General features: G+C 27.3%; 2 protein-coding genes across 12 annotated transcripts in view; one reads left to right on the top strand and one right to left on the bottom strand.

The window, feature by feature from the left end:
* LOC136083960 (TNF receptor-associated factor family protein DDB_G0290883-like) overlaps positions 1-25,993 on the bottom strand; it is a 135,887-nt gene extending 109,894 nt beyond the window's left edge. Inside the window, exon 1 of the mRNA XM_065803918.1 lies at positions 25,956-25,993. The gene's annotated coding sequence lies outside the window, so the exon portion shown is untranslated. The remainder of the gene's footprint in view (positions 1-25,955) is intronic.
* LOC136083958 (uncharacterized) lies at positions 1,218-9,366 on the top strand. Of its 11 annotated transcripts, none has more exons than XR_010640238.1 (8): positions 1,218-2,334; positions 2,456-2,485; positions 2,618-2,644; positions 2,893-2,952; positions 3,095-3,112; positions 3,830-3,989; positions 6,710-6,730; positions 6,919-9,366. XR_010640238.1 is itself a non-coding variant. In XM_065803915.1 (8 exons), the coding sequence occupies exons 5-8, from the start codon at positions 3,157-3,159 to the stop codon at positions 6,988-6,990; spliced, it is 282 nt and encodes a 93-aa protein (XP_065659987.1). In that variant the 5' UTR covers positions 1,223-2,207; positions 2,305-2,334; positions 2,456-2,485; positions 2,618-2,644; positions 2,893-3,156; the 3' UTR covers positions 6,991-9,366. The 11 variants fall into 11 exon arrangements, 4 of the variants coding, with proteins under 4 accessions (XP_065659987.1, XP_065659986.1, XP_065659985.1 ...); XM_065803915.1 differs by having other exon boundaries at positions 1,223-2,207; positions 2,305-2,334; positions 2,893-3,185; XR_010640240.1 differs by lacking the exon at positions 3,830-3,989.

The following is a 25,993-nucleotide window of genomic DNA, read 5'->3' as shown; positions in this document are numbered from 1 at the left end:
TTTTTGTTTTAAATTTTTAATTTCTATCAAATTGCACAAAAATTTTAACGGAAGCACTATTTAAGTAAGATATAATTGTACAAAAAATATTAAAAGAATTATAAAGAGGCCGCAAATTTGCATTGGATGATAAAAATGAATTTCTTAAAGAAAAAAAATATTGAAAATTGTGATTAAAAACAAAAAGTTTACTAACTTATAAATAGCAAACGCTTATCAAAAAGTATTATTTACAAGTGCATTGTTTTTTTACAAAATAATCCTAATAAATAATATATTGGCTTAACCAAGCGCGAATTGAAAAAACATTATTCGTTCCTGATGAACTAACTGACGAAGAAACAATTTGTTAAAAAATAAATAAAGAAGGAAAGTGTTTTTATTTATTGCTCTGTTTTTTAAGAAGATTGAGTTCTCAATCATCTTAAAAATGTTTGTAAAATACACAGCCATAATTTATATATATATATAATTATATATATATATATATATATATATATATATATATATATATATATATATATATATATATGATGTATATCGGTATAGATATAGTAGATATTGATATAGATTTAGATATATATCTTTTTATTATTGCTGAATCTAATAATAGTGCTGTAAGTAGTGCTCCTTCGTGCGTGTTTGATATGGAACTCTTTGCAGCCATTGCAGGGTAAAGGCGCGAAAAGGTTGTAGGTTGTAGCACATTTATTTGAAAGCAAAAGTAATCAAAAGTGATCAGAAGGCTATTATCTATTTACCTGTGAATTACATAGCGGTAACATTTTCTTAACTTGATATATAGTTTTTGTTCCCGTTTTATAAAGTTATTTATTTCTTATAAAGTTTTCAAACTTTCGAGTGGTTACCTTGCAGAGTTTCTAAAAAAAGCGCCATGGTTCGTATCTTTCCAGTGGCGTCTTTTTTTTTGTAATCATTTTATTTTTCTAAAATACGAAACAAAACACTTCTGATGTTTTTTGATATTATATACATTTATTACGGAAGAAAATGTAATTAGGGCTATTTCGAATCAAAAATTAAAAAAATCTCCTGACTCTTTCGGTATCTAAGCAAAACATTTGAAATGCACAAATTGTAATAACCTTAACAAAATGGCTCATCAAATTTTTTAATTTAAATATTAATACTCTAATGAATATTATTATTATTAGTGCGCATAGTTACGCATAGTTTCGCCTATTATTCATATTGTTGCTTACGGTTCTGTATTCTGTAAAATTCACTATTTCTTAATTTTTAATGCGCGGTTATATTTTCCATGGATCTTTCGAGTAAGGTCAGCTAGCGAATTAGAACTGATGTACTTTTATTCTCAAGAAGAATTGATGTTGTTCACTATTTAAAAAAAAAAATTTAAATAATCGTTTGTTTGTTGTTGGTTGTTTTTATTTTCCTACTTTTTATAGCCTGTTTTTATTTTTTAGAAGAAGTTAGAAATAAAATGTCTGATAAAATAGTTTTTTTAGTACTATCTAAATATGAATACTGTAATTTATCTAATCTTCTAAATATGAATATTGTAATTTAATAGTGTTAGTGTCGTTTCACTTTGTTTTTTAATAAAAAACTTTCTAGGCTTTTCTAAAAGCGTTTCTTTACTCCACGCGGTCTTTCAAGCAAGGTCTTCCAGCCAATTAGAGCTGATAAATTTTTAGTTTCAAGTGGAATTAATGTTGTTCATTGTTTAAAAACTAAAATTTGTTTGTTGTTCGTTGTTTTTATTTTTCGCCTTTTTTTTTAGAAGAAGTTAAAACTAAAATGACTGGTAAAAAATTTTTTCTTTAGTGCAATGTTTCTTTTTTAGTAAAGTGTTTCAGTTTTGTCTTCAGTCTTTGTAGATTATTTTAAGCAAGTATTGTTTCATTTTTTAGAGCAGTTAGAAGGAGCTGATGGCCTTTTTAGTAAGTATATAGTGTATAGTATTTTATTTATAGTTTATATTAGTAACATAGTTATATTAGTTTATTTATAGTTTATATTAATTTATATAGTATAGAGCAGTTTATTTATAGATTATAGATTAGAATTAATGAGAATAAAAATTTTTTTTAGACAGGCAAGCTGACAGCGACTTAAGTAAGTTTTATCATTTAGATTTTATTTGAGTACGAATGTAGCATTAGCAATTTTATTGTATATAATTTTATCTCAATTTTTATTTTTAGACAGACAGATAAAACTCAGTAAGGACTTAGATTTTGTAGATTTAAAAGCTTCTTTTAAATATTCTTTTAAATCATTGAATATGTTTTATATATTTTAATAAATTTTGTTATTTAGGTGTGATAGCATCATCAGTTGGTGCAAATAGTAATGTCTTTTATTTTATTTTAAAAAGAATCAATAAATATTGTTTATTTAAACATAATCATCAGGATAAAATAGTTAAGATAGATAAAAAAGCTTTTTTATTTAATATTTTTTTATTTAGTTATAACTTCAGTTATACCAACCACAACAGGTAACTTAGTACATTTATTTTAATGTACTTGAATTACATTTGGTACTTAACTTTTCAAGCAATAAATATTGTTTATTTCAACATTATCGTCAAGATTATATAAATAAACTTTTTATTTGATAATTTATATAGTTGCTTCTGGATCAACTTCAAATAATGGTAACTCATTAATTCATATTGTATTATAGATAAATGTAGATAAAAAATGTAAGTTGGAAATTTTTATAGATTTAAAAGCAGTAAGCTTTTTTCCAAAGGTTCTTTCTATTTTTGGATTAAATCCACTATCACTACATTTGTTCTATGTTTATATAATGTACTTTAATAATTTTTGTCATTTTAAGGTTTGTTACTTTTCTTTATTTTATCTAATAAAAAAACAAGCAATAAATGTCATTTTCATTTAGCTTCATCGACCTCATTATCCGGTATCTGAATAATTTTCTTTTGGTAGTTTTTTCACATAGGTAAAACACTTTCAAAACATTATAATAGCGTCCTAATTTTATTAGATAGCAATGAAGTAATAAGTAAGTTTGATTTTATTATCTAGATTTTCTTTTTCACTTTTTTTTTTAAATTGAATTAAAAATGTTTTTTCTATTTTAGATCTGAAGCAACAGCTTGGTGAGCAACAATATATTGTATATATAAGTTATGTTAGTGAGTCAATGTTCCTAAAGAACAGAGCAACAAATTGGTAAAACACTTGTATAATTTTTTCTTTCTTCTACACAGTGTTTCACCATCAGTAGGTTCATCAGGAAGAATTCTTCCTGATGAACCTACTAATGGTAAAACACTGTGTAGAAGTAAGAAAAAATTAGATAAGTGTTTATACTAATATATATATATATATATATATATATATATATATATATATATATATATATATATATATATATATATATATATATATATATATATATATATAGGGGAGAGTTGCCTTAATTGGAACACTTTAGGAAAAAATATTTATTAACCAAAGATGGCTTAACTATGAAAACATTTATGAATTAAATAATATAGATATACAACCCTACTATGCTTTTATTAATGATTCGACTCTATTGATCCCACCCATATTGGATATAAACTTTGATTTTTCAAGGCACCATTTTGTTCCAATAAAGGCAACTGGTCTCCTTGAATGGAACATATATATTCTTTAATTAGCACAGTTCTAATATTTGAATAAATTACAGCTATAAAACTTATGGCTCAAAGGAAAAATTAATTGATTAGCTTTTTAATAAAAGATATTTAAAAGATATAATAACAAATAAAAATTACAACAAATATTTAATCCTTTTTTCGCAATTCATAAGTCTTTTTTTCTTGCAGCTTCTGCACTTGGGATGGTAGTGGTGATATGTGGTGTGCTGTGGTGGCGATGGTGATTTTATTTGATGTGCTCAATTTCATTTGGTCCATGGTGATTGAGTCAAGTGCTACTTTGCTTTCCTGTGGTTTTTGCAATAGTTTGGCAGTTATTGGATTTAGTGTGAGCTTTTTTTTGTAGATTTTTTAATTTGTTTGGAAGCTATTTGATTTAGTGTGTGCTTTTGATTTCTTGGTGTAATTTCTAGAGCACGTCTATATGGGGAGCTTGTAAGATCAGCCGCTTGAGTTGTTCGTGATCTTCTTTTTTTGTTTTTTACTTCAAGTGAAACCACTGGCAAAAGAGACAAAGTTGAAACTGAAACATGACATTTTAATTTTTTTTCACTTGATTTATCTGTAGATAGTTTTGTCATCCCATCTATACTTTCAGATGACTGAAGATTGTTTGAAGGACCAACATCAGTAAATGAAGAGGCTGTTAAATCAGAATCAGTGAATACATTTATGTCCAAAGGCCACAACCCACTAGCCTGAAATCCTTTCATAGCAATTCTCAATGATGCTGTCTGACTATATGCGTCACCAAATAATTCTGCAACTTGTCAAGTTGTTACTGGTTGTGATATATGTGACCGCATCCATTTTCGCATAGCTTCATCATAGTATGTACCAAGTGGTCCAAAGAACGCAATGTCTAATGGTTGCAGTCTGTGTGTAGTATGGGGAGGTAGTGATACCATACGCACTCCAGCATTTCGTGCTAGATATATCGCTGCCAAATTTTTTGAATGTGTAACATGACCATCAAGTATCAACAAAACTTTTGATTGTTTTAAAGGTTTAACAACTTTAATGAAATGATTGAGCCAATCTAAAAAACCTTCATTTGACATCCATCCTTTCTCTTGAGTACTAAATACAGTTTCTGGAGGTGCACCATTTGTTATTTCTGGCTTCATTCTTTTGCGTTTATATATTAACATTGATGGAACATAAAATCCTGCTGCAGATACACAAACTACAGCTGTTACTGAACTTCCTCGTTCACTACTAGTCATAATTCCAACTCGTTTTTTGCCCCTTGCACTAATAATTTTTATCTGACCATCTTGTACTGTTGATAAACTAGTTTCATCCATATTATAAAGTCTGTCTGGAGTTAACTTTTCTTCCATGTATAACTTTGATAGTAAATTAAAGAAAGATTGCACTCGCTCTTTATTAAAACCTTGTGCACGCGCAGTTGATGTTGATTCAGGCCCACGAAGCGATAGTTGTGGGTGCCTTTGCATAAATGCATAATACCACTTTTTTCCTGCCATTCGTGTTTGTTTGTTAAAATTATGTGTGATGTTGTTAGCTTCCGCAATATCAAATGCTAGACAACGAAGATCATCAATCCTTAATCCAAAGTACATCGATTCTAATAATAAACAGTGATCAGCTAGTTCTGTTTCAATTTCATTAGGTAAGGTGGTAAGTCGACCATGAAATTTCACATTTGCAAGAGCAACTTTGTTTTTTTCATTTATATGCCTTGACCAAGTTGCTTTTGGAATACAAAATTCATAGGCGGCTTCATTTAAGCTGATTTCTCCTTGTTTTATTGCTTCAACAGCCTTTTTCAAGTTTTCTACTTTCCATTTTCCAAATTTTCGTGGTGTTTGCATCTAAAATAAAAGCAAATTACTATGAAGATACATAAGGAGAGTTTTATAATCTTATTACAGGCTTATTTTTTCATACATTTATTTGTTATTCATATATGATTAAGTTAATTATATACTTATTATATAATCATTATTTTTCATCATTTTTGTTTAGTTAATCATTAACTATATAAATCAAAATCTATATAAACTATATAAAGTTTGCAACTTTATGTCTTAACTTCTATATACAGTAAAAAACTTATGCTGGGTATATACTTTATGTTGTCTTACAAGTTTATCCGTTAAATAGAAATGTATAACTTTTGTAAAACTTTTACATTTTATTTTTTACTGAAAGATAAAATGATTTGTTAATTAAAGTATACGATGTTTACAATCAACTTTATATCCTTAGACTATGACTAGACTTTAGACTATGAAGAAAGTTTTGTGAAAAACCATTTCATACTTTAAAGCAAGACTAAATACCAATTCCAAAAAAGCAACAAATGTCTAACAATAATACTATGTCTATAAAAGAAATTCGCTTTAAAAAATATTATACAGTCGGACTAATGAAATTTTCTGATAATTCGGACGTCAAGTAGCGTGTTATGAGATGACATCGTTTCAAATACGGCAACTTTTGAAGTTCCATTCTGGGCAACATAGGACCATGGTGTTGTAGCAAAATATTTACATACAAGTAACAACTTACGATATAAGCTCTTAATATCACATAGACTTGAAACCCTTAAAATTTAAAATTTTAAAAATTTTATCATCAAACTCAATATCGTTAAGCTTCTGTAATCGTTTAAATGCAACGATAAAATTAGATCGCAAAAATTTTTTACTTTAAAAAAAAGTAATTTTATTCACATACGTGCAGTTTTTAAGTTTAAATACTAGAAGTTTCAAAAAATAAAGAAAATTATTTTCTTTACAAGAAAAAATATTCATGAAAGTAGAATAAGTTCCAGTTTCTAAATAAAGCTAAGTGTTCCAATTAAGAAGCTGTTCCAATTTCGGCAACTCTCCCCTATGTATATATATATATATATATATATATATATATATATATATATATATATATATATATATATATATATATATATATATATATATATATATATATATATATATATATATATATATATATATATATATATTGTTGATTAAGTTTCTTTTTTAATTTTTATATTGTTTATTTTTTTTTTTTTTTTAGTTCTCCTTCAAAGGCGAGTTGGTAAGTTAGGCATACTGTTCTTAATTTAGTTTGTAATTTAGTATAAACTATTAATATTTAGATAAAGTCTTTTCAATTTTTTTTTTTAATTTTTCTTATGTAAGTTTACTTATGTTATGTACTTATATACATGCACTTATGTAAAAAAAATTTAAATGTTCATATATTTACAATTTTTTTCCATCTAGATGAATTGTCAAATGGCAAAGGTAAAATTTCATTTAAAATGTCTAATGTACGTGTTTTTATTTATCTTTTAGCAAGCAAGAGGAACATTTAAGTTTATGTTTTTTTTAGATAAAACACCAAACGGTAATTATAAGTTCTCAATTGCTATAATATTTGCTTGATTATAAGAAATACATTTTTTTAATTATAATTTTGCTCCATCATTTAAAATTAAAGTTTTAAAATTCAGTTTAAAAAAATATATTAATTTTTATTTTTATTTTTAGAACTTACGTATAAAGATTATAAAGTGTTTCAGCAAAAGAAGCCCGGACCTTTGACCCATCGGTCATTTCAGAAGTGAGTTTAGTATGGGGGGGACTGACCACCCACCATTTAGATGGGGAGGCCAACACCCCTCATACAGGGGTTGAAGGTCCGGCGAAGGTCGAAGGTCCGGCGGGATAATTAAAAACTTTCATGTCTGCAATTAAAAAAATGTTATTTGTAGACACGAAAGTTTTTGTGTATATATGTATATATAATTTTATTTTTTGTAAATAACTTTTGCTCTCCTACAGTGAGTGTAGGGTAGATTATGATGAGCATCTTAAGCGGAAATTGGAATATTTTCATATATAATTATGCTGGATCCAAAATTTTTGCGAATAATCAATTTTTAGGGATCTCTATTCATGATTCACTGATCTCTATTTATATGATAAAAAACACAGAGGTTTTAAAAAAGTAGCAAAAGTGCTCATATTACCTACACCACTTGGTAATATGAAAATTTTAAGTTAGGTCAAAAAAATAGCATTAATTAAACTAAACAAATACTAATCTGACAATTAGAACAAAATTTTATTTATCAAAAACGTTATCTAATTTTTGGCATAAACTCAAGTTTAAAAAAAAGAGAGCCTAATATCTCTTACTTCTGTTTTTTAAATATATTTTGCTTTGCATAATTTATGGACAATCCCTTACTGTTGTATATTTAATGTCTGTTTTCTAGCCTTTTTTAGTTATATGTATAGAGAAAACATGTCTGTTAATATTTACTGTAATGTGATCTTACAAACATCTTAAGCTATTTGTTAATGCTTTGCGTAATTGTTGTGATGTTACTGTTGTAATGTTTTGTGTTGATAGACAGCTTGGCTTACCTTCCCGTTGGTGTCTATCGTTAAAAATGATTACAGGTAATTTCACTAACTGCTTTTAATCATTCACTAAAAGCCAAGATAACATTTAATATTACTACAATACAATTTTTATACCTCATAATAATTTTTTTTATCTTTTGTGTTATTAATTATTTTCCTTTTTGAATGAGATTAGTTAAATGAGTTGGCTTTTGATTAAAAGATTTTGGTTTCAAAACTGAACACCATTGTCAAAATGCTCTGGGTTAAGTAGTTTTTAAAAATCCGGTTTCTATTTTGTTCTTTTTTATTTTTTACTAACTTACTTTTCTATAACTTCCTGCTAATATGGAATCACATAAATTTTTAAATATGTTTAATCATAGTCCCTATCGGTAATAACTATTTTTAATTATTTTAATATGGTTTTCTTTAAAATAGGCTATGCTTGGCTCCTCGGTCCTGTAGATGGCGGCTGATATAACTGATTTTGAAAAGTGAACTAAATGTTAATCAATTGTTTTCAATTGTCTTCAATTGTTTTTAAAGAAAAAATTGTTTTATGAAGGGTTTTTATTATATATATATATATATATATATATATATATATATATATATATATATATATATATATATATATATGTATATAGATATATATATTTGTTACATATTTAATTACATATAATGTAATTAAATTTGTTTAAAAAAAAAGTAAACACAAGTTTAAATATACTTTATACAACTGTTTTATATGGTTTTAACATCTGTTTTATAATCTTTTCAGCTCATGCTGGGTGAATAAAAAAATCAACTCTTTTTACTCAGCGCTTTTAGACTAATTGCTCACCTTTATGTGAATACATTTATCGATTTTGCTCAAATTTGTATTCACGTAAAGCGTAACAATTACTTCAAAAATGTTGAGTAAAAGCAATCGCATTCTTGAATAAAAGAATTTCTTTTCATACAAGTTGACAAGTTATATTAATAAGTTATATTAATAGTCTGGTCGCTACATGTAAAAAAAAAGGAAAACTAAACATTTTGAGTGGACATTTTAATTTTTATATAGACTTGTTCCTTGTAACTTAATAAGTTTAAAAATTTTTACGTGCCACTTGGAAACTGCTTATAACTTTAGTTGGAGACAAAAATAAATGCAACTTATTAAAAGGATTTCAAGTATAAATTATCCGCCATGTTGTTTACAAATCGAATACCGCAAAGCATTGATTGAGTTTTCACAAATTATAAACAAGGGGTTGATAATATGTAAAATTAAATGTTTTAAATATAATTATTTAAGTATTATTTAATCAAAATTTCATAAACCTTTTTTAAAAACAAATTTTATTATAATTGTTTTTAATATTGTATTAAAATAATGAAATAGTTGTAATTTAATGAAACTAAAAAAGAAAATTTGTTCCCGTTATTTGTTTACGTTAAAAAATGTTTACTTTTCAAAAACTGTTTACTAAAAAAACGTGTCTTATTTATTTTTATTTATTTATTAATATTAAAGTAAATAATGGCGGGTAGCAAAAAAACACAGCATCTTAATCTAGTTCCTAGAAAAGAATTTAAAAACGCTTGCATACTTCATCGAGGAGAAGTTGCCCATAATAATAAAACTGCGGGGTTTTACTGAAAATGCGCTTGCGAAAGAGAAGAATGCTTGTTAAGTCACAAACTAAATGTCCAACTCAATTTATTTCTTTATATAAGCCTAAAACAATGGTACGGAAAAAACAATAAATAGCATGGATTTGATAATAATAATATTTTTTTTTAATATAGTCAAATTCGAAATGACTTTAAAATCATAAACATTCTACCTGATACGAGCCCAACAACTCTCTTGTTCCATCAAAGATGTTACGATAAGTATGTAAATATAAAAACATTAAAAATTCTACAACATTGGAAAAGGAGAGCAGAAAAAGTTAACGAGAATGTAGGCGTGAATAATGTATCCTCATCTAAGCGCAGAATCTCAGCTCGGAAAAGAGATAGATCAGGTAAATTAAAAAACCTTTGGGTGGGAATTGCAAAGCAAATAATATTACCCTCAGTTTTCACGTTTTTTATTGTTTTATATACTACTTCAAAATTAAAATAATTCCCTTGTTTTAGGATAAAATTATTGCGGATGAAGAATGCTGCATTTGCTATTGCAAAAAGACTAATGAAGATAGGAACGGATATGAAACACGTACAAAATGCGTAACGGAAAGTGCAGTAAACGTGTTAAAAGAAAACGCTGAAAGTAAAGCTGACAACCCACGACTCATGGCTAGTATATCAGGCACAGAATGGCAACCTATAATTTCCTTAGAGTTATATTATCATCGGTTTTGTTACCTTAAATATACAAGACCCCAAAAAACTCCTTTTATTACAATAGAAAATGCAATTATGTGTTTGCTCTTCGACTATGTGAAAGAACACGTATTAGACAACTTAGAGATTATTCATACAAGTAAGCTATTTGAATTTTACAAAGAAAAACTGCACAGATAGAACAAAGATTCCAGGTAGAAGGACTTACAGGATGCTGTAGTTGCAGAATTCGGCGGGTCTGTTCAGTTGTGGTCACCAAAATTCGGCTATTCTTTCTTATATAACGATACTATTGAGAAGGGAAAAATCATTGAAGATTTTTTAAAAACAATTGAGAATCTAGAAAAAAAGAATAATCCAAAACCGATTGAACAGCTTATCGATCATGTCGCAAAAGAGATTCGCAGCGAGGTTTTGTCTATGAAAAAAACATACTTTAAATGGCCTCCTAATGAAGACGAATTACTAAGAGTTAAAACTGAAATTCCACCTCTTCTGCATCAACTTTTTGCAAAAATTCTATTTTGTGCTAGAGTTAGTAAAAGTGGAATTGTCAAAATAAACTCTCTTTGTGAAGATGTTATTTATAGCGTAACAAACAGCCATCATCGATGCTCTAAACACAAGTTATTAGGGTTAAGTACCAAACGAAAAACTGGATCAAAAGAGCTAGTGAAATGGCTAAGTAAATTAGGACATGGAATTTCTTATAAGAAGTAAATTATTTAGAAACATTTCTTGCACAAAATGCAATGCCAAATCAAATTTTTAAAAGTTTTTGTCCATCTGTTCTCCAGCCCTCAAAATTTGTGACCTTCGTTTGGGAGAACAACAACATTAATCCTGAAACTTTAAATGGTACTTCTATGCACGTCACAAATGGTATTGTTATTCAGTTACAAAATATTGGTCAAGTACACAAAAACGAGGTTAACGAAATAATTTCAAGAAAAAGAGAAAGATCTGCCTCTGTACGTAAAAAGAGTTGCCTCTGTACGTAATACATAATCGAGAAGAACCAGATCACCTACGTCAAACAAACGCGTTATCAAAAGACAGTAAGTTACTGGTAGTTTCAGAGAAGCTGGATTTCTTTTGGACCTTACTATATCATTTTTCTAGTGATATCCCAAGCTGGACTGGGTTTAACTACCTAATTACACCTAAAAGGATCTCAGAAGATATCCACACTATTAGCTATCTTTCTGCTATTAACTCATCGCCTCCAAACTTGAGCACAGTGCTTGAAGTTCTGCTCCAGTCCAAAGCTAAAGCCGAGAATCTTGGTCTCTCAGAAATATTATTATATAAGTAATAAAAATTATTACTTTGTTTTATTTATATACGTGGTATAAGTTATTTCTGTTTTTGTAGCGTATCTTATAAGATTATATTATACATAAAGGTTTCAAGCGAGGAAGTTGTATCACTGCATACAACTCAAGAAAAGGCTGATACATAAGTATTCTTGTGCTCTAAACACGATGCATCTATTGGTTTCGAAACCGTTTGCATTCACACGGTTGACACAGATATTGCTATTTACGCTTTGTACTTCCAAAACCAACTTGAAATACACTTATTTGTGGATATTGGCGTTTCTTCTGAAAGGCGGACTCTTGATATAAATCTGATTGCCTCACAGTTAGGTACTGATTATTGCAAAGCTCTTCCTGCCCTTCATGCATTTAGCGGGAGTGATTACACAAGTGCATTTAAGTACGGGATTGGCAAGTCAAAATTCTTCAAACTTATGAGACAATCTGAAGAGTACAAGTCAATTTTTTTTCAAGGTTGGGGACTCCTTTACCTTTGATGCAACCCATTTCGACCAAATAGAAAAGTTTATATGCCAATTATATGGATTGAAATGCAGTGATACAAACGAAAGAAGATACCTCAAGTTTATTGCCAAGAAAGAAGCTCCGGAAGCCCAAAAGCTTCCACCTACTAGGGATGCTCTAATGTGTCATTGCAAGAGAGTTTCGTATGTAACAGCAATTGTCAAACGATCACTAGAGGCAAATCCCAATATTCTTAAACCCAATGGATATGGATGGCGAGAAATTGGCGATCAACTTGAGGTTAAATGGATGCTCATTCCACCTGCTCCAGAAGACGTTTTTGCAGTTAATTTCCTGTGCGTGTAAAAAGTCAAAATGTGAAACACTGGTTTGTCTTTGTCAATCGCATGGATTGACTTGTACAGATTTGTGCAACTGTTCGTCTTGTGAAAACACAAATGATTGGGACGACACTTTAACAGAATATTATTTGACTGATTCCGATGCAAGTTCAGGATTTTTTGAAACTAATTTAATATTTATTTATGATATATATATATATATATATATATATATATATATATATATATATATATATATATATATATATATATACATATATATATATATATATATATATATATATATATATATATATATATATATATATATATATATATATATATATATATATATATATATATACGCACACACACATACACGCATGCAAAAAACCGAAAATGTGTTAATCCTTGATGTAAATGAAGTCATCAATAAGGAACTTCGACCCTTGTAATATTTTCCCTTTTAAAAGTCTGTTCACGAAATTCTTTTTGGTTATTCTTTTTTTTATTCACGAAATTTGGAAAAATTATTAGCGTGACGTCATCAGTACCAAGTAAGGGCTCAAATTTGACCCTTTAAGCACTTTTAGAATTGCTCGTAAGTTTTTCTCAAGTTTTTTTTATTTATTATAAGGTTTTCTCAAGAGGTTATCTAACGTTTGACGTAAATATGTATTTTTTAGTTTGATTTAAAAAAAAAAAATATCACTATGACGTCATCAGTACCAAATAAGGGCCCAAATTTGACCCTTTAAGCACTTTCAGAAAAGCACGTAAAGTTTTTCTCATTCAAGATATCAACCTTAACCTATTTAACTAGTTTTTGTAATGCCCACTTCATTTCCAAGAAAAAGTTACACGTAGCGTCCAGACTATAACATACAAGTTATGGTATAATTTTTGTGAATATTTTTTTTTTAAGCTTCCCCAGTAAACACACGACGTCTAAATGACGTCTAAAAAACGTCTTTTAGACGTCTAGACGTCTAAAAGACGTTTTTTAGACGTCTTTAAGACGTCATGTGTTTACAGGGTCACTCATCACTCTTAGAAAAATAAAGAACAGTTTAAAAAAAATTAAAAACTGCTCAGTTAAAAGTAAAATTAAGAGCAAGAAAACGGAAAATTTAATCCGGATATTTTACATAAACAATTTTCTGCAATTTTAAAATAAGACTTAGATAATCTATGCGCATAATTCAAGTCATGCGTTAACATAACGATTTTGTTGTTGTTTGCGCATATAATGTTCGAACGTTCGAATTTAACTTAACTGTTTTCTGTATCTTTAATGAAGTTTAATTAAGGCTAACTGTATCTTTAATTAATCTTACAATTTAGTTGAAGCCAAGAAAAATAAATGTAAGCAGAAATAGAAAAACATTAATAAATTTATAATTCGCTAAAGAAAACAAATAAAAATTAAATTGTTTAATAATTTATTTACTAATACTTTTTTTTTACTTTTTTTAATTACTAAATAAGACTTGCATAGATGCATGTAATTCAAGTCATATTTTAACAAAACGATTTTGTTGTGATTTGCACATTTAATGTTCGAACGTTGCAGAATAAATGGTAAACTGTATCTTTAATGAAGCTTACAGTTTTGTTTAACTAAGAAGCCAAGAAAAATTAAAGTATGCACAACTAAAAAAGTATTAATACATTTATATTTCATTAGAGAAAACAAATAAAAGTTAAATTGTTATTAATTATTTATTTACTAAAAACCCGTATTACGGGTTGCCTACTGCTAGTTACCCCATTAATTATGGATGGACACCAGTATCAATGTCGACGTCATTTATTGTAACCCTTGTTAAATCGTACAAAAAATCTTTAGACAGCCCGAGCAACTATCGCGGTATTAGCATTAAACCAATTTTTACAAAGGTTCAAGAATACCTAATGCTCATTATATGTCCGGATATTAGAGATACTCAACCCCTACAAATTGGATTCAATGCTAACTGTTCAACACTACATCCTAAATTTCTTATTAGCGAAACAATTAAACATTACAACAGCAACAATTCCTCTGTGTACCTTTAGATGCAGTAAAAGCTTTTGATAGCTGTCACTGGGATATAATATTTGAATAATTATATTTAGATAACAAATTACGACTCTGTATAGCTAACACTATATCTTCGTTATATAACAATAGTAGTGAAACAGTCTCGAATCAAGGTTGTAAATCAAACTCTTTTCTTCTAAAGCTAGGAGTGAGACAAGGATCGAATCTTTTACCTCACCTCTATAACAATTACACTAAAAGTCTTCTTAAAAGTATTAAAAATCGAGGTATTGTTGGCATATCTATATACGGAAACTTTACTAGAGTGGTAGCATATGTGGATGATATCATACTTTTAAGCTCTACTCTCTCTGGTCTCAAAAAGCTGATAAAAATATGCAATACTTACCGTAATTTAAATTTTATTACAATAAATGCCAAAAAAAACTGAGTTCTTTATATCAGGTAAATAATACAAACCAATACGATAACGATTTCTAGTAATTAAAAAAATCTTCAGAATAAACTTAGTTATCTGGGATTCACATGGGATACTGAACATTTAATTTTTGCTTCTTTCAGTTATACAAATGTTGATAAAAAATCTTTAACTTTAGAGCTGTTGTTTAAACTTATATTTAATCTGGAATCCGGTTTGCCCACCCAAGTTCTATTTCCTATAATTATAAGTTATTGGCAGTCCCTACCTTAACTTATGAAATAAAGCTATGTGAAAATAATTCTGCTTTGATGAAAAAGCTAGATGTAATTGGAAGGAGTGCGATAAAATCGCGTTTAAATGTTTCGGAACTCAGTAAGAATTATACCAATTCGCAATTTAAAATCCAGAAAAGTTCAAAAAGTATTCAACAGAATAAATTAATCTTGTTTCTTCGTCTTCTTAATAATAAAACAAGTGCACACATTATCTCTTTACTACTGAAACACCCTTTATTTCAACATTCGTTTGTTACCAATATCCAGGACCTATGCTGTGTTCAAAAAAAAAAAGAAGGCAAAAATACCACTTTCTAAAAGTGAAATTCCCTCCAAAGTTTAACAAATTTTAAAGTATGCAATAGAGTGCTGGAATGCAAATAAATAAAGAGGAATTTTTAAACAAATTCAGGAAGAAAAAGTTCTTAAGTGAAAATCACAAGAAGTAACTTTCTTCATTTTCTTTTTACCTTGTAAATTATATTAGGAGTTAAATAAATGAAATAATAATAAAGACAAAATACACTATAACAAACGAAACACAGAGAATTTTTAAAAAGGCCTAAAATTCATAATACCATCAAAACACCGGCAAAATATTGTTGTGCATTTGTAATAATAAAAACGCTTAGGTGATAAGTCTAACAAGCTGCGGATGGTTTAAAAAATATTATGGTCTGAAACTTAATAGAGAAAAAATTTAATGAAAAAATGTATACTAAATAAAAAAAAGCAGTATCTAGAAATAAACTTTAAATTTTTTTTTAACTATTAAAACTGTTTTTTGCTGCGTGTAAGTTTTTGATATATATATATATATATATATATATATATATATATATATATATATATATATATATATATATATTTATATATATATTCATATATATATATATATATATATATATTGTATATATATATATATATATATATATATATATATATATATATATATATATATGTATATATATATATATATGTATATATATATATATATATATATATATAATATATATATATATATATATATATATATATATATATATATATATATATATATATATATATGTATATATATATATATATATATATATATATATATATATATATATATATATATATATATATATATATATATGTGGCCAGATTGAAAAAACTGAAAATATATTGTGTAAAAAGGCGTATTTGAAGCATCGCAAAACAGCACTGATGACAGCGCATTAAATCAAATTTGTGTATGTAACTGAAAAACAAATTATTTTACAAACTCTTAATTGGAGAATAAGAACAAGAAACCCTAAAATTTTAGCCACCCCCTCCTACCCTAGATATGAAGGCAATGAGTGAACTATTTATTTTGTCATAACTATAAACTAGTTACGTATTCATAGACAGATTTCAAATCTGTTGTTATGCCAATATGTTGAAAATATTCAATATTTAGTATTTATGGCCATGTAAAGAATACCCCCCCCCCTTCATTTGATGGGGTCACAAACTTTATATGGTCATAATAACTGAACACTGAATAATTTAGACATAAAATTTGAATAGTTTAGCTAGTTTATATTTATGAAAAAATAAAAACATCAACTCATTGCCCTCACGCAAAGGATAGTGAAGGGGGTGTTAAGATTTTAGGGTTTCTTGTTCCCATTCTCCTATCACAGTAACTTTTATTTGTGAAGAATCTTTTCGTCATACACATGAACGTAAAAAAAATTGGAATGTTCATTCAATTAAACAGAGACTTGGCACTCAAAAGTACAGAATTTGCGTTATTGTACATTCCTGGGTTAGTTTTGGGTAACGGGAAAAAGTATGTTGTATATTTTAAAAACTCAATTTTTTACCATAATGTATAAAACTTGATATTATATCCGTTTATAAAAACTCAGCTCGTACTCTCATTTCCGATAACTTTTTTAACTGCATAAAGTTGCTACATCGAAACAATGAAAACTTTAAAAAATGACAAAAAAAAAAAAAATGCGAAGTTTTATAAAACCTCAAATCGCAGTAACTTTTGAACCGCTTTGAATTATGGGTACAAATTTTCAGGTTTTTCTCAAGTTTGATTGAAATGATTGAAAGATATCACTAAAATTTTCAAAAAAATTTAACTCAACTATTTCTAGTTGCTGATTTTGCCTCATTTTTATAAAATCGGCTCTTAATACTTAAGTTATCTAATTATAGTTTACACTGTTTTATTGAAAATATTCGTTTATTAGTTATATTAGTTTATATTAAATCATAATATATACCTTTTAACCGGAAATGTTCGTTTATACTTAATCTAAATTTAACTGTAACTTATACCGTTTAAGTGGAGCTACTCGTTTTATACTTATTTTATAGTGGAGTCATTCGTTCATTTTATAATAAAAGTTCTATATATTATAATTTGATAGAACACGAATCTGAGGAAAAAATATAGAAATATAGTTGAAATTTTGCCTACTATTCGAAAATAAATAATATTATTATATGAGTTCTTGAATAAGCTCTTATTTTATCTTTTATTCTTCATTTTTAGAATAACTGAAAATTTTTTTGCTTAATAAGATTTCAAAGCTTTTAACTTTGATCCTTTTGAGGATTTTCTTAATTTTTCTGAAGATAATTTATTAGAGAAACTCAAATGAACTTAATGAAAACAACATATCTTGATCCTTATAATTTTAGAATTAAAAAAGATAATAATTATTTTTCTTTATTACATTTAAGCATAAGAAGCATACGTCAATAATTTAAATAACTTTTAGATATTATAAAATGCACGTTCGATATCATAGCTGTCAGAGACTTGAAACAGAAAGTCCGATAGAATCAAACTCTATTTAAAGCGTGCCAAAATACAAAGTAACTAGCCATCCACGACGATATTATAAAAATGGTTGAAGACTAGGAGTTTATATACTTGAAAACAACTATGTATAACCATGGAAGTATTCTAGGTGGAAGTACAACGCTTAAAGACATCAAAGGTTCCAAATACCGTCACAAAAACCATGCGTGAAATATAATTGTCAAGTGAACGATATTTTAGAAAAATGGCATATTATTTACACCAATGCATAAATTGAAATTTTAAGTTGAGCAGATGCTTGTATAAGTAAAAATAGCGAAGAAGTTAGCTGGAATGTTGCCAAATTGTTTGTTCTATAATTTAAATGAAGAGACTGATTTTTATGAGTAAAAGATGATTTAGCTGATGGCTGTTGGTTCTAAAGTATATTCCGTCATATACCTAAAAACCATACATATTAGTGTTTCCATTTTATAAAAAAAACTTAATTGTTTTTTCAATATTTAAAATACCTTTTAAAATACATATTAGCACCATCCATTCCCATTAATCTCCATTCATTAAAAAATGCTATATTTATACTATTTGTAAACAACTTTGAAATGTAATACCAAATATATCAGAAATACATTAATTGATTGATTGATTTAACTTAAATTTTCTCTCAAAAGCAAACTTTTTGAAATTTGACGGCTCGATTTAATTTTATTTGTCTCGATAAACACGTCTCAGTAACAATAATAATATAGGTTCATTATTTAAAAAAAATTTTATTTGTACATTATATTTTAAATGTATAATTGGTAAAATTCAGTTAAAGTTATATATATTTCAAAAATATATATAAATAAAATTATATGCATATATAATTTTACAAATATATATATATATACATATATATATATATATATATATATATATATATATATATATATATATATATATATATATATATATATATATATATATATATACATATATGTATAGTTTATTATTGCTCTGTTTAATAACAACATTAAGCAATGTAAAATTCAATAACATAATATTGTTTATCATATTGGCTTAACCGAGGACGAATGGAAAAAACATTATGCCAACCACAAACGATATTTTAAACATAAAAACACTCAAAAGAAACTATGCTGTAATATATTTGGCAACTAAAAGGAGAAAAATATTAGTTTAAATTAAACTGGTCTATTCTAAAAAGTGTGCCTGCCTATAATAACATTTCCAAAATATGTATACTAAGTTTAGAAGAAAAGTTTTTAATTATTACTCATTTGGATTAAGAAAAGTTACTGAGTAAATTTGAATTAATTTCTAAATGCAGACATGAAAACAAGCACCTTTTAAGAAGTCAAAAAAACAAATGACCCAGCTAAAATTATGCTAATTCTAAAGAATTCTTTTCATAATTTTTTAATTTTCTAATTTAGTTGATGCAACTTCCTGGTTGCAAAATAACTACAGTTATTAGATAATTAATTATAAAAACTCCCAACTTCTTGTGAAATATATTTTCTAAAATTTAAATTTTTTGATGTTTAGACATTGATCCTGATGAACCTACTAATAGAGCAACAAGCTGTTTAAGAATAAAACTAGATAAGTGTTTTTACTTTTACTACTGCTCTGTTCTTTCAAAACATTGAGCACTCTATATGTAGAATACACTAACATAATATATATATATATATATATATATATATATATATATATATATATATATATATATATATATATATATATACATATATATATACTTATATAATTTAAAAGTTTAAGGAAAAATTTTTATGTTAAATATTATCCAGAATATGAATCTGAGAAATGTATAATTTTTAATTTGTTGGTAATTTGCTTAACAGGTTTGTTCAGATTCAAATGAAGACATTGAATTTCATGTTAAACAAGTTGAAAAAGTAAGTTGTTGCACTGAAAATTTTGATATGTGTTTTTCATTTTACTTTTTACATTTTTAATAGGTCAATATTTCTACAAAAGTTAATTATTCAGTTCAGATAAGTTATGATCCAAATAAATTGGGTATTTTTTCTTTTCTCTCAAAACTACCTCTTAGCAATATTGAAAAAAAAAAAACAGTGTTGATGAATGCGTAAGAGTAATACTACTACCAGTTACCAATATTACATATTAATAAAATATATTTTAAATTATCCTTTTTATTATCATGTTATGTTATCTATATAAAGTTATTATTCAATTTTTATAAAGATAATTATTAATGATGTTAGTGATCTAAGTGAAAAGTTACAAATAAATGTAATAATTTTTTCTTTACTCTAAACATCGGTATTGTTTACTTTGAATTAAAATATATTTTTTTCAATTTTAGGAATATTTTAGTGATATCACCAAAGTTTATAAAAAGATTGGAAGGAAATTTGTAAATTTTTTTTTGTTTTACAAATTTCATGAACAAAAATTACGATACATATTTTTTAATTTATTTAATTTTATTTAGACAAAAGAGAATCAAATTTGCAATAATCTTATTGAAAGGTTTATGATTTGTTTGAACTCAGATTATAACTTTTGCTTTCACTTGGTTACTGTTAATAAGATTGTAAATAGAACAATGAAGTTTTACAAACTTTACACTATAAATTTAAAAATTACATTAATGTAATTTTTAAAATTATTGGAGTGTATAATAAATTACTTATAATAAATTTTTTATATCTATTATAAATTACTATATATCTATTAAAGTTAAAATACTCTTATCTGCTGTCTTCCACAAAAATTTGAGTACCTCAACTTACCATATCAGATTTAAAGTTGGTTGTTAAATACCTTAATAATTTTTGTTTTTTCTCTTGTTTTTTTGTTGCTAATGTTTTATCTTTGTTTTACCTGATAGATAATTGTTTTATAGTCGAAATATGTTGGATGAAATTGAGGAAACCAAAATGGGAAATATGTTGACAGGTTTTATGAGAGTTGGCAAACTTTCTGTGGCTTAAAAGATTTAAGTATTTTTTATATATTAAAAGTTATAAAAATATGTAATGATAAAAATAATACTAATAATAATAATACTAGCAATAATAACAACAATAATAACAATAATAATAACAATAACAATGACCAAATTAATTCTGAGCCAATATTTAATATCTCATAGTTAGTAGTTTTGTAGAATAAAAGATTATTTTTTAATTGGAATTTTATCAATCTTTCTTAGGTTTAAATAAAAAACTTTAATGCTATTCATTTTTAGATATTCAAAGACTGGAAAGTTAAAAATGAAGAAAAGTACCTTAAATGAATATAGAAGCTTAAGTTCACATAGGTTGTTAGTAAAATGCCCACTTTCAGGATGAATTGATAGCATAATTGATTTACCAACACATGCATGTTTATCTAAGCATGGAATTTCAAAGGAAGAGGCCAAAAAGTTAAGAGGAAAATTTGATTTGAGAAAAGAAAGGGGCTTGAGAAAGGGATTTGAGAAAAAGATTTTTAGAGAAAGACAGTTAAGAAAAGAAAGGATTTTGAGGATTTTGAGAAAAGGATTTTTTGAGAAAGGGATTTGAGAAAAGAAAGGGGCTTTGAGAAAAAAAATGTGGCTAAAGTTTTAAGTCAATCTTCCAGAACAATTAAAAAATACAGATGTCCTATTTGTAATATTATTACTAAAAGAATACACTATCGTTTATATAGATCTCCTCATTATCTCGAAAACAACCTGTCTAAGTATAGAGACATCCTTGATAAAAAAGTTCTACATAGCAAAAGTACCAATTTGAAATTAAAATTTCCTTCATACCTTTATAAAACTCAATCAACAGATTTAAGCAAAGTTAATCCTCCAATTGTAAATATAGAAGAGAGCCAAAGTTCTGAATACTCTTTTTCTCGTAATCCGGACAAAGATGGGGTACTGGTTGAACCCTTATTTCAAGATTATCTCATTGTATTTTATTTATATTTAAAGTGTTTATCTGGTGGCAAAAAAGACTGTAGCTGTGCATAATGAAATGAAGCAAATAATGAGGATGATGCAAGTCGCGTCGACACAAGAACCATTTTACACTAAGTTTTTTGACTTACAAAATTTACCTCAAGTTTGGCAGTCACATGTAATTAAAAAGGATTATGAACCTGGTACTCAACAATCATATTTGTTTCCTTTTACTAACTTTATAAAGTTTTTGATTCGGTCTAAGCTAACACCACATGTTGACAATGTTTTGCCTGTAAGTATTTCTGTAGATGTGTTAAACTCGTACAAAAGTGAGGTTTCTAAGTGGAGAAGTGCTTTAAGAAATGATGAAAGCGACCAGCAATTCACTGTTATGGTGCAGGATTTAGAAAATATTATGCAATGTTTTGCCTATATGTATTTCTGTGGATGTGTTAAACTCGTACAAAAGTGAGGTTTATAAGTGGAAACGTGCTACAAGAAATTATGAAAGCGAAAGGCAATTCACTGTCATGGTGCAGGAACTAGAAAATATTATTCCGTTAGAAGCTTTCCAAGCAGTGCTTATTAGTGAATTTTATGATGAAGTGACAACTAAAGCAAAGACAACTTTTTCAAAGTATGGGGATAAACCATCTGAATATTTTAATACTCTCTCAATGTTTACAAATTTGAGAGACAGCATTTTCTTTAGTTTAATCATAAATAATATTTCAAGGTCTGAAGCAGTATCCAACATGACTATTGATGAGTATTTAAAAGGAACATACACACTTACTAAGAGTTGTATTGTTCTTGTGAAGAAGCACAAAACAGCACGGAAATATGGTTCATGTCAGATTATAATAAATGAAGAACTAAAACTACTTTGTGATTGTTATTTAAGGATTTTTAGAAATCAACTTCTAGGTAAAAAGTCTTTAAATCTATTTGTAACATGGTCTGATTATGACTTAGAGTCAGGTAGTGTTTCAACACAGCTAAATTCATTTTTTATAAAATGCTTGCGTGATGATTCTCGTGATGAAAGAAGAAGTGCTACTTTATTGCAAAAATCACTTCTGACTTTTTTTATGATTATCATTAAGAAATAAAGTCAGAGTATACGACTATTATGAAGCATAAAACAAAAATTGGTGAAAGATGGTACTATCTTATACAGAAAGACAAGGAAGTTTCTGAAGCATCTGAAAAAGTTAGTAAAATAATTTTTGGTAGAAACAAGACCAATTTATCAGACTCTGGCAATCTATCGCAAAACATTCCAACTTCGAGTTCAAAACCAATTCAAAATCCAAGATCTCAATGTTCCTCTATTGATTCAAATGATGGAAATGATACTGATAAAGAATATCAACCAAACAAAGATATATTATTATTATGCAATAAGAAAACTGGACACCAGAAGAAGTTCAAAAAATACAATATTTGTTTATGTTTACAGACCAAAAGTCAGTTATTTCTCGAGCATTGAGACGTGAAGTTACTTACTCAAATGAAGTTTTAAAACATCGAACACCAAAATAAATTTATGACAAAATCAAGCATATGCATAAATTAAGCTTAGTAAATTATAATGATAACAACCAAAGTATTCGGATTAAGACAATTTTTACAAAAGAGAAAAATAAAACTATTAAACAATTGTTTTCGCCTTTAATTTTAAGTAGATCAATTATGTCAAAGGAAAATGTTAAGGCTATAATTAATAACAATCTTGAAGCCAAAAAAACTTTATCAAAATACTCGAATGATCAACTAGTTGCAAAAGTGCGATACGTTAAAACAAAAATAACAAGTAAAAAACATTAACGTTAACTTTGTGTATCATAACTTCAGAGTAGTGAATCCAATTTTTTGTAAAAAACTGAGTTCCGGATTTTCGGAATTACAGGAGATGAAATCCGGAATTCCGGTTTAATTCCGGAATTATTATAGAAGAATTTAAAAAATATAAAGAAAAGAAAGTACATTATTTTTTAACATAAATGTATTTAGTTCAAAACAATAAAAATAAAACAAATTACAAAATAAGGAAATATTTCATATTAAAATATTTTTGAACTACATAAATAAAATTGCAAAATGAAAGTTCAATTTTCATTTTGATTTTTGAAAAAGCTTCTTAAAAAGCACAAAGTATCCAATGTTTTGTCGTTGAGCCTTGATCGAATTTTTGTTGAAAATGCTCCTGCAGCGGAAAAAGCGCGCTCTGACTCCACACTAGTTGGTGGAATTGTTAATAAACTTTTGTAAAGATCTTCCAAAAGCATTCCGCGGGATCCCCCTTCATCTCAAAATTTCATTTCACTGCGAATTTTGGAATGAATCGATGATTTTTGTAGATCTTTTGACCGTGATTCCGAGAGTGATTCCTTTATCTTTTGCTGAAGAATTTCCTGCAAGGATAACTGAGTTTCCAATGATTCGATAGGTTTATCGTCATCCATTTTAGTAGACTCAGATACTGTCGGGTCTATTTCTAATGCTACTTCACCACTAAGTCTTTGGATTAGGGATATGATAATTTTGGTTATTTCAGTTTTCGAGCGACGCAAAATGTTCTTGTGAATTTTGGTTTTACCCCCATTATGCAAATATTGAAGAACATCGGATACCACAGTTCTTCTTTGATTAATTTGAACTTCAAACTCTTTTTTCATTTCACGGCCAATTTCTTCATTCTCATCAAAATTTTCTAACACAAACGTAAATGTTGCATCCGCAGAAAGTAACTTTGCATCAGCACGGCATAACGCGTCTACGGCTAATTTTATAGGCTTCAAATTTCTAGAAACTGTAGATATTATATTCCATTCTGAATCATTCAAAAATGTATCCGCTTTGATATCAATTATTGCCTTTTTTATTGAACTTTTCAAAAGATTATATATATATATATATATATATATATATATATATATATATATATATATATATATATATATATATACATATGCTAATTCACCTCCTCAATGCCGAGAAGGCTATTACAGACGAGGACTAATTGTGGTTATAACCCTCTCTAAACTTGATAACTTCGAACACAAACTTTGACAAACAAGGACGCTGTGCGGATTAACAAGTCGAGCGCGGACGTAATGGGGATCGAGCTCGGAGCCCTCGCATATGAAGAGAGCACTCTACACTACACCACTGCCGCATTATACCACGCTTTTCTCTTTTTTATATAATTTTTAAAACATTTTTACTACCCCTAATAATGATTTTAAAGAAAACGATTTTCGAAGTCTTTAAATCAACTTTGCTCTATTGATTTTTGTTAAAAATTTCTGAAAAAGTGCTTCAACCCAATATAGATCCTAGTTCTAATCTATTCTTGTACATATTACTTAAATAAAGTTGTCAAAACACAAATATTTCTAAATTTTCACCAAAAATATACAAAAGTGTTGTGTTTAAAGAAGTTCTGATTGGACGAATTTCGAAAAACTGCCTATAAAAATCATAACAAATCATGTTATTTAACTATGATGTTCCTTTAACCTAAACAACGCATTTAATTCAAATTTAGTTTCAAATCTGGTAAGCAAACGTAGTTTTAGGAGAATAAAATAGTAATAATCTCCGGTCTGAGTTTTCTCGCCACAAATACTTTTATTTTATGGTCGCGGAAAATTTAGAAACTCCTATAGTTTTTTTTATTCCTCTTGTCATAGTTCAGGAACCTGGTCATTTAATAAAACTATGTTGTGGTCAGCAAAATATCATACAGACGCTATAATATTTTAAAATCGCCTGTGTGTGTGTGTGTGTGTGTGTGTGTGTGTGTGTGTGTGTGTGTGTGTGTGTGTGTGTGTGTGTGTGCATGTGTGTGTGTGTGATAAAAAAACTTTAAGTTAAATTTTATCTTTTGAAAACAAAATATAAATATTAGCAGAATTAAAAATGAAGTAAAATAAATGATTGCTTTTACTTGCTTCTCACTTAAAAACAATCTTCTGTTTGCAATAT

This window comes from Hydra vulgaris, chromosome 08, assembly GCF_038396675.1.
Source record: "Hydra vulgaris chromosome 08, alternate assembly HydraT2T_AEP".
NCBI lineage: Eukaryota > Metazoa > Cnidaria > Hydrozoa > Anthoathecata > Hydridae > Hydra > Hydra vulgaris.
Note: the sequence above shows the minus strand (reverse complement) of the source record. Positions and strands in the feature narration are given on the sequence as shown.

Coding starts and splice junctions, on each gene's coding strand:
- LOC136083958 (XM_065803913.1), top strand. CDS start 2,876: ATGTCATTTTCATTTAGCTTCATCGACCTCATTATCCGGTATCTGAAT. Junction 3,990..6,709: donor TGGCAGTTATTGGATTTAGT/GTGAGCTTTTTT, acceptor TTTTTTTTTTAG/TTCTCCTTCAAAGGCGAGTT. Junction 6,731..6,918: donor TCTCCTTCAAAGGCGAGTTG/GTAAGTTAGGCA, acceptor TTTTCCATCTAG/ATGAATTGTCAAATGGCAAA.